Source organism: Cygnus atratus, chromosome Z, assembly GCF_013377495.2.
Source record: "Cygnus atratus isolate AKBS03 ecotype Queensland, Australia chromosome Z, CAtr_DNAZoo_HiC_assembly, whole genome shotgun sequence".
Taxonomy (NCBI): Eukaryota; Metazoa; Chordata; class Aves; order Anseriformes; family Anatidae; genus Cygnus; species Cygnus atratus.
In genome coordinates this window covers 9,492,665-9,501,901 of record NC_066396.1, presented here as the reverse complement: position 1 = coordinate 9,501,901, position 9,237 = coordinate 9,492,665, and the positions used below count along the sequence as shown (strand labels likewise).

The 9,237-nt window shown below is 65.9% G+C and overlaps 2 protein-coding genes across 3 annotated transcripts; one reads left to right on the top strand and one right to left on the bottom strand.

Moving 5' to 3' along the window:
* Nucleotides 1-844: 844 nt before the first annotated feature.
* Nucleotides 845-4,319, bottom strand: GALT (galactose-1-phosphate uridylyltransferase). Of its 2 annotated transcripts, none has more exons than XM_035565873.2 (11): nt 4,222-4,319; nt 3,493-3,662; nt 3,332-3,407; nt 3,165-3,213; nt 2,855-2,984; nt 2,559-2,615; nt 2,124-2,246; nt 1,906-2,038; nt 1,558-1,641; nt 1,315-1,469; nt 845-1,235 (listed from the first exon to the last, which is right to left on the bottom strand). In XM_035565873.2, the coding sequence occupies exons 1-11, from the start codon at nt 4,259-4,261 to the stop codon at nt 1,170-1,172; spliced, it is 1,083 nt and encodes a 360-aa protein (XP_035421766.1). In that variant the 5' UTR covers nt 4,262-4,319; the 3' UTR covers nt 845-1,169. The 2 variants fall into 2 exon arrangements, with proteins under 2 accessions (XP_035421766.1, XP_035421767.1); XM_035565874.2 differs by having other exon boundaries at nt 3,498-3,662; nt 4,222-4,306.
* Nucleotides 4,320-4,391: 72 nt separating this feature from the next.
* On the top strand, nt 4,392-6,755 carry SIGMAR1 (sigma non-opioid intracellular receptor 1). The gene is made up of 4 exons (XM_035565875.2): nt 4,392-4,590; nt 4,922-5,122; nt 5,252-5,344; nt 5,604-6,755. The coding sequence occupies exons 1-4, from the start codon at nt 4,443-4,445 to the stop codon at nt 5,828-5,830; spliced, it is 669 nt and encodes a 222-aa protein (XP_035421768.1). The 5' UTR covers nt 4,392-4,442; the 3' UTR covers nt 5,831-6,755.
* Nucleotides 6,756-9,237: the final 2,482 nt, after the last annotated feature.

Here is a 9,237-nt window from a genome sequence, read left to right as displayed (position 1 = left end):
GACAGGGACGTGTCCCTTCACACGAGCTGCTGCCTTGGAGGAATCAAATCAGTCCTGAGGAGGACAACATCTCCCTGCTCACGGAAGATTTCTGGCCCCCACAGGACCACTCTCAGCCTTCACAACAATACGGGCCTCGTTAGGGAGTTATGAGAATGCCTCTTTGGTGGTGATTTAAAAAAAAAAAACTGTGCGAGGATGTGATGGCAGGTGGTGCTCGGCCCCGTGCACCGAGCATCCCCATGGGGCAAACCCCATGATCAGCCGTGGGACATCACAGAACCTCCTCCTGCACAGCCCCAGGGGTTTACCCAGAGCAAGGGGCTGCGGGGGGGAGTGGAGAGCACGGAGCTGCCTGAACCATCCCCCAGCCCACCCCAGGCACCGGGTGCTGCTGCCCCACACCGAGCCAGTCTCCCAGCCCCTCACAGCATCTCCACACAGCATCCCTGGTACCCAGGAAGGATGAGGGCTGTAGCCCCAGGTGGTGAGGAGGAGGAAGAAGAGGAGCAGCTCCTTGGCTCAGCAGCTGCAGGGGAGCATCCATGCAGCAAGTTTGCCATCCCTCAGCCCTGCCCTGCGAGGTGGATGCGCCCTGGGCAGCACAAACCTCCTCCTGCTTCCCACTCCTCCCAGCCTGCAGCGCTCAAACAGGCTCAGAGCTCCCCCCAGGGAGGAAGAGGAGGCAATGCAGAGACAGCAGTGAGCAGCACAGGGCTGCAGGCACTTCCCCTGCAGACCCCAGCATCATCCCCCCAACAGCTGGGGGTCCCCACCAGAGAGACCCCAAAGGCACTTGTGACACCCCACACAGCGCCAGGAGCCAGCAGGGCACAGGCAGAGGCACTTTGCTCATGGGTTTTATTGGAGATGCTCCATGGCATCGTTCCCAGTCCCACCAGTAAGACTGGACTGGGAGGAGGGTGAGCCCTTCGCTTTGGAAGCAGTAGGAACTGCACCACTCGTGCAGGGATGCTGCAGAATCGGGACTGGGGTAGCCAAACAGGCAAAAGCCACCCACGAGCTGGACCCAGCAGTGCCAAAACGTAGCAGAACCTGCCTCAGCAGGGAAACCAGAGGGCTCACAAGTGACACGAGCTCACTGGTCTCAGTTCCCACCACTCCCAGCTGGGTCCTCCCCCCAGCCTCAGAGCCCCTGCTGGCCCCCATCACGACGTCTCCTGGGGCCTCTGCTTGTAGTGCACCTCGGGGAGGCTCCTCAGGCGCTCTGCAGCCTGCAGGGACCAAACAGGGAGGCTCAGTGAGTGACCAGTCCTGGGGACAGTCCCCATCACGGGCCCCCTCCACGCTCACCTGCTCCGGGGTGAGGTCCCGCTGCGCCTGCGCCAGCATCTCGTAGCCCACCATGAACTTGCGGATGGTGGCGGAGCGGAGCAGCGGTGGGTAGTAGTGGGCATGGAGCTGCCAGTGCCCGCAGTCCTCCTGCAGGTGGGGGCCCGTGGGGGCTCCTGCCGAGGGAAGGGGGTCAGCCGCGGTGCGAGGGGACGGGGGCGCAGGGGGACGCAGCCCCCAGGGCGCAGGGGTGGGGATGCTCACCGTGCCAGCCCATGGAGTAGGGGAAGGAGACTCGGAAGAGGTTGTCGTACTTGATGAGCAGCCTCCGCATGATGGAGGCCAGGCCTGGGGAGGGTGGGCAAGGTGTCACACCCCCAGCTGGCCAGGCCAACCCCCCCCCCCCCCCCCCCCAGGATGTGGGGACACTGGTGACAAGCAGGAGGCCACATCCCTGATCCCCACCCGTGCAGACAGCATCCCGAGAGCACGGAGCACCACGTCCCTCATCACCCCAAAAAGGAGGATGGACCCCCCGCCAGCACCCATGGACCTTCCTCCCCAAAACCACCAAGCCCAGGGGACGTGGGTCAGGATGTCGGGGCCACTCACTGTCCCTCTCGCTGTCACGCAGGTCCTGCAGGCGGAGGATGTGTCGGCGGGGCAGCAGCAGGGTCTGGAAGGGCCAGGTGGCCCAGTAGGGCACCACCACCAGCCAGTCCTCGTTCTCCACCACCAGCCGCTCCTGCGGGACACGGAGCTCCAGGGAGCCACCCGGGGACGGGGACATCCCACAGCAGGGGACAACGGGGCGACAGCCACCTCCTCACCTTGCGGCGAGCCTCCTGCTCGGCATACTCCAGCAGCATGGGCACGCCGTGCTGGTCCCAGTACTGCCGCTGCGTCCGCTCCTCCAGGCGCGCCTCGTTGGGGAGGAAGCTGCTGGCCCACACCTGGTAGGGACACAGGGGGGCTGTGTCACCTGTCCCCAGAAAGCCTGCTCCATCACCTCACCCACAAACCCCAAAACATCCCCCGGGTACTCTGGGCTCATGCCTCCCCCCAAAAGAAAACCCAAGCCCTGCTCATCTGCAGATCCGTGCTGCCACCAGGTGGGCAGTGTGACGAGCGGCAGCAAGGGACGGTCCCCAGAGGAGGGGACAGATCAGGCACTGGTTGGGGGGGACCCCAATTCAGGGAGGATTCGTGGTCGCATATTCCAGGGGTTTGCTCTTGTAGGGTGAACGCCGCGGGGACAGCCTCACCTGGCAGTGCGGGTGCGGGTTGGAGCAGCCCATCATCGCCCCCTTGTTCTCAAAGATCTGCAGAAGGAGGAGAGCAGGGGACAGATGCCAGCACCCATGTCCCCACTACCAGCCACCTCGGTGTCCCCAGCACACCGGGAAGAGCATGGCAGGGGCACGGAGCCCCCACCCGCATGGAGAGGCTCAGGGAGAGGTGGCAAAGCGGGGACAAGGGACCCACACCCAGCCACGGGGTCCCAACCCCAGGAGCTACCCGGGCACCCACCCAGAGAGCAGGGAGAGAGGCACCCACGGACCTGCACCCAGGGGTAGGAGGCCCCCAGCTCGGCCGCCAGCTCTGCCCAGGCGTCGATCACGGCCCGGACCTCTGCCAGCGACATGAGGGGCAGGGTCAGGTCAGACCAGGGGTGGAAGCACATCACCTTGCTGCGGAAAAAGACACGCGTGGGGCGCCCCGGGGACCCCTGGGGACCCCTGTGGCCCTGCCGGGGAAGCACAGCTCCCCAAAAATCTAAGCAGACGTGCACAGAAAAGCAAGGGAAAAGGGAGCAGGCTCCATCCTGCTCATCCCATGGATGTCACAGCCATGTCCCCTCGAGTACTCACCACACACCCCGGGCGGCTGCTGCTTGAAACAGGGGGTGGTCGCTGTCACCTGGGGGGGGGGTGGACAGAGAGCAGGGAGGGAGAAGGGGCCTGGGACAGCACCCACACCCCTCCAGCCCCTAAGGACCAGGGGGTCCCCAACACCCCGCTGTCCCCCCAGGACTTACCAGGTGCGGGGGCATCGGGCTGCAGCGCGGGGAAGTCGTTGGGGAAGACAAAGGTGCCCTCATAGTGGGGGTTCACCTGCGGGGGGGGGGGGAAATGGGGGGTCACAGGGGAGGACACAAGGCAGAGGATGGGGTGCGGGTGTTGGGGTGCCCGGCAGTACCTCACCGTTGGCCCGGGTGGCCCCGGGACAGAGGGGGTTGGTGGGGTCCCATCGGGGCACGTCCTCGGCGGGGGGCTCCTCCAGCTGCCCCTGCCAGGGCCGCTTGACGCGGTGTGCGGACACCAGCACCCACTCGTCCCGCAGCGGGTTGTAGCGGCAGTGCTGGTGCTCTGCGGGGTGAGGGGGGGCTGCAGGGTCACCCACGGTGACAGGGGCACGGGGGACACGAGCAGGGTGTGGGGGGGACGCGAGTGGGGCACGGGGGAAACGCCTGGGGCACAGGGGGACACAAGTGGGGCACCGAGGGACACGTGTGGGACATGAGTGGGGTGCAGAGGGACATGAGTGGGGTGCAGGGGACACTCTTTGGGGTGTGGGGGATCGTAAGTGGGGTGCAGGGGGACATGAGTGGGGATGCGAGGGGACACGTGGGCCGGGGAGTCATGAGTCGGGCATGGGGGACATGAGTGGGGTGTGCGGGACATGAGTGGGGTGCAGGGGACGTGAGTGGGGTGTGGGGGGACAAGCATGGAGCGCAGGGGGACATGCACGGGGGGCACGAGCGGGGCGCAGGGGGCCACGAGCGGGGCGCGGGGGGGCCACGAGCGGGCTGGAGGTGACACGCGTGGGGATGCGGGGGGGCACGAGCGGAACACGGGGGGGGGGGGGGCACGAGCGGAGCTCGCACGCCCCCCACCCCCCCCCCCCCCCCCGCTTCCCCCGCCGTACCGCTGGCACTGAACCCCCGTCCCCCTCCGGCCTCCTCCATGCCTCCACCACCCCGGAAGCCTCAGCGGGCCCTGCCCCGGGGCGGCCCCGTCCCTCCCCCGTCCCTTCCCCGTTCCCCCCCCCCAAGGTCCCTCCCGCTCCCTCCCCTCCGCGCCGGCGCAGGCGGGCGGGAGGCGGCGGGGCCTCGCCGGGGCGGTCCCGGGGCGGAGCGGGCGGCAGCCATGGGGGTGTCGGGGCCGTGGGCGCTGCGGGCCGGGCTGGCGCTGGGGGCTTTGGCCTTGGTGCTGCAGGGCCTGCGGGGCTGGCTGGCCTGCAAGAGGTACGAGTTCCAGCCCGCAGAGATCGCCCAGCTCGCCCGGCACCACGCGGGTACGTGGGGATGGGGGAAGAGGAACCCCAGAAAGGGGCTGGGGAGGGCTGGACCCGTAGGGCACGGGTGTGGGGTCGCGGCTTGGGGGGTGGGGGGGTGGATATCGGTGGGGTCGGGTCGACGTCGCCTTGCTGGGGTCCCGCTCGCTGCCGTGTAGGCGGTGTAGGGCTCGGTGCTGCACCAAACGGCGGGGCCGGGGGAGGTCTGGCACAGGGAGACCCCCCCCGAGGGACACGCTGGGACCCCACGGCTGGGAATGGGGTCGCAGGGGGGGCTGTCGGAGCTCTCGCTCCCTGCCGGGGACTGACATCTTCCCCCCGGGTGCCGCAGGGCTGGACCATGAGCTGGCTTTCTCCAAGATCATCGTGGAGCTGCGGAAGAAGCACCCGGGCCACATCCTGCCCGACGAGGACCTGCAGTGGGTGTTCGTGAACGCGGGCGGCTGGATGGGCTCCATGTGCCTGCTGCACGCCTCCCTCACCGAGTACGTGCTGCTCTTCGGGACGGCCGTCGACACCGGGGGACACTCGGGTACGTGGGGACAGGGGGTTTCTCCAAGGTCTATTAGCCCTGCTCCTGCTGGCAGCATCCTTCCCCCGGCACTGGCATCCCTCCCGTCCCTGGCAGGGATGCTCAGAGTCGGTGCTGTGCCCTCCGCAGGTCGGTACTGGGCGGATATCTCCGACACCGTCATCTCGGGCACGTTCCGGCAGTGGAAGGAGGGGACCACCAGGAGTGAGATCTACTATCCCGGTAAGTACGTGGAGGGGGCTGTCATGGAGCCGCCTGCCTCCAGCTGGCACAGCCAGGAGCCTGGGATGGGGCGCCCCGTGTCCCCTGCATGCGTCCCAGCACCTTACTGGGTGCCAGTAATAAAAAAGTGGCTGGTAGCCCCGGTGTGAAAGGATGGGGAGGGGCAGGGGTGTATGGAGCAGGGCCTGGCCCCACACTTTTCCTCTTTGATGTGGGACAGCCGCTGGCAGCAATGCCACACGCGTGTGTGTTTTGGCAGGGGATACCATCGTGCACCAGGCAGGAGAGGCCACATCAGTGCAGTGGAGCGCGGGCACCTGGATGGTGGAGTACGGCCGGGGCTTCATCCCCTCCACGCTCGCCTTCGCCCTGGCTGACACCCTCTTCAGCACTCAGGACTTCCTCACCCTCTTCTACACCCTGCGCGTCTACGCCAAGGGCCTGCTCCTGGAAGCCAGCGCCTTCATCAGCACCTTGGGGTGCTGAGCCCGGCCATCTGGGCTTCCCTGCCAGCCTTCCTCCCTGCTCCTCCTCCTCCTCCTCTCCAGGCCGCAGGTCCCAAAACCTGGGGACGAGGATGCTGGCGCGAGCCGGGCTGCCCTGTGCCCCTCGGGGCAGGGTGCATGGGGAAAGCCAGCCCTGAGCAGCCTCAGCAGAGGTCGGCTGGGAGGTTCCCTGTGTCCCAGCAGGGCTGGCGGGCTGCCTCGGCTGCGGTCAGCGCAGAGCGCAGCGTCCAGCTGGCAGCTCCTGCCCTGGTTCTTGTCCCCGTGGACATGGGTTGGCAGCACGCAGTGTCCCCACGGCACCAAGGGGCTCTGCGCCGGGACCCCCAGGCGGCCAGGGGATGCCCGGCCTCTGCGCTGGAGGTCCGTCCTGGGCTGGCTGCTGGCCCCGGTGTGCCATCTCCCCCGGGGATACGGGGGCTGGAGGAGGGTCCCTTTCCCACACGCCCCCCTGCTGTCCCCCCAGGGGGGACAGCCACCGTCTGTCGCCTTAACCAAGCATGGCCTCCAGGCTGTGCACGTACCTAGTGTCTGCGGGTGCCCGAACCCCCGAATCAGCTCAGGATGGGACTTTGCCCCTCAAAATGCTTCCCCTGCCCGAGGCCCGTCAGGGTCCCTGGCCGAGCTGGGGTGCAGACCCTGCTCGGAGCCCCGTGCCCGATGCCGGACCCGCACGGGCTCACTGCTCAGTGGAGGGCTTTCACTTCCGTGCTGTTGCCAAAATTGTGTGTGTGTGTGTGTGTGTGTGTTTGTGTGTGTGTGAGTGTGTCCTGGCCACCAGGCCTGTAGCATGTCCCTCCTCCCGCTCCCCATACTGGCCCCGTCCCACCGACCGGCAGCCCCACATGCGGGCTACGTCTTAATTTGCCACCCAAAAAGAGATGTCAGTAATAAACGTCTTCATCCCACCCGCCTGGGAAGTCTCTGGAGCGTGCTGAGCCCCCACCACGGGGCGTGGGGCAGGGTCCGGATGGCTCCGGGTCCTGGGGACAGCCAGGTGTCCCCAGAGGGGTGCGGTGGGTCAGGGGCGAGCGCGTGGAGAGCAGGGTGGCGTGCATGGGTGTGAGACAGGCACAGGAGGTACTCGGTGGGTGCACAGGCTGTGTGCGTGCACAGGTGTAAGCAGGACCAGGGGGTGTGCGTGGGTTGGGCGTGCACAGGTGTGGGTGTACACATAGGTAAAGGTTGGCAGGGGATATGGTCAGGACGTGTGTGCACACAGTGGGATATATGTAGAGCAATTGTGCACCAATCCATACGGCGAGGACGAGCGTGTGCACACACGTTGGGCACGTATGCACAAATCGGTGTGTGTGCCTCTGTAGGGTGCGCACGTGCACAGTCTAGGAGCATGTGTGTGTGTGTGTGCGTGCACAGGGGTGTGTTTGTGTGTGTGTGCATGCACAGGGGTGTGTTTATGTGCGTGCCAGCGTTCCTGCGGGCCTGTCGGGGGACATGAGTGATCCTGCGCCGCCCCGCGCGGGAAGGCGCTAACTCAGCAGCTCGTATCAATACCGCTCCACTTACAGCGAAGGCCGCGTAATGAAAATCCGATGGGCACGCTGGTGGGAGTAAATAAGTATGCCATTAAAATGAGAAAATCAAAGCTCTGGACAGGTCTTTTCTCTTGCCCATTGATTTCTTTTATTACGGAAATATTGCTGCTAAATAACATTAGTGTGAACAATCTCAGCAGTGTTTTCCGTAGCGCCCGTGTCAATAACTCCATCGCGGGCGGGGGTTCCCTCCTCAGCTCGGGGGGCCTGGGGCTGCTCTGGGGGTGCCCTCATCCTCCCCCTGGATGTGCCTGGCAGAAGAAGTGGACAGCTCAGGGGGCTTAGGTGAGTGCCACTGGTATGGGGCTGGGCTGGGAGCCAGCAGCCCCAGCAGCTCCACTGCAGCAGGAGGGGTTGTCCCCATCCCAGTGCTGAATGGGGACAGTGCCAGGAGTGCTAGGGCACCCAAAAGCGGCCCTTTCCTTCAGGGCAGCCTGACGCTGAGCAGCTGGATGTCCCCAGTGATCATCAGGCAAGAGGTGGGTGCTGGACATGCTGTGTCCCACAGGCTCCTGCTGGGTCTGCTTCCTCGTCCCCACGTGTCCTGACCTGACCGTGGGACCTGTCCATGCCAGCCTGATCCAGCTCCCTGCAGCCTGCCCTGATGTGGTTCACATGGGGAAACTGAGGCACGGTGTGGGGTGGTCACTCACCCACTGACACCCAGCTCCTGTCCCAGGGCCAGGGCTCATGGTCAGTCCCTTTCAGCTGCCCGATGCAGGCACCCAGTGGCCCCTGAGATGCCCACGGGTGGCCTGGAGCATCCCCACGGGGCCAGAGGATGTGACCAGCACACACGGGAGATCTGCACCTTACTGGACCCCAGGACAACAAGAGTGACCAGAGGTGGACAAGGAGATTCAGCCACGCAGGTCCAGCTCCAGCTGGAGCAGCAGCTCCCCGGAGCCATGGGCAGGACAAATGCACTTCGCTGCCCACCCAACACCTTCCCCCCGCAGCCCGCTCTATCTTGCCGTCCCTCCGCACGCAGCGGGTATTGATCAGCCCGCAGGATCTATCTCCCGATTCTTCCTGCGGTATCTCTCTGCTCCGAGTATCTCTCAATCTGCTCTGCTGTCTGCCATGCCCGTCTATACCTACAGTATCTATCCGTGCCGCCTCCACTGTGGCCGTCGATACCCGTTTGTCTGGGGGATTTCTCTTTCTCTCCACCTAGGAGCATCACCGGGCCCCGGCAGCGCAACGATGCCGAGCGGGAGGGTTTTGGGGACGCGGCCCTGCCAGGGACAACTGGGCCAGGTCCCCGTGGTGGCCTCACCTGGGGTGATGGGGGATGCTGCACCCCACAAATCATCCCTGGCTCCTTATGCGCAGGGGATGGGTGCAACCCAGCACCCTTGGGTACAGCCCTGATCCACGGGGACCTGCAGAGCGAGCCCTGGGGGGCTGCTGGCCCTGCGGTCCCACCGCCCCCCCCAAACTAGACTGGGGTGTAGCTTCCAGAGGCAGCTCGTGCAGGAGCATCAGCTCATAAACTGATGCCTGGGGGGCTGGCAAGTGCTGGGAGGTCGCTGCCACGGCAGGAGAAGATGGGCCGGGGCGAGCTCCAGCTGTCCAGCCCCGGCACGGGATGGCCGACAGCTGCTTTATCTCCTGCGCAAAGATAAACAGCGCCCGGGGGCCCTGCGGGGTCGGATGCTGCCCCGCTCCTGCAGGAAGGGGCTGTTTTCCTGCAGAGCCACGGCACCGTGCTGCGCGAGCCCCGCGGGTGCAAGGAGCCGGGTGGGCACCCGAAGCGGTGGCTTTTCCCTGCAAAGGGAAGCAGCAAAGGGGCAGCAAAGAGGCTCGGACCAGCCTGCGGAGCCCGAGAGCA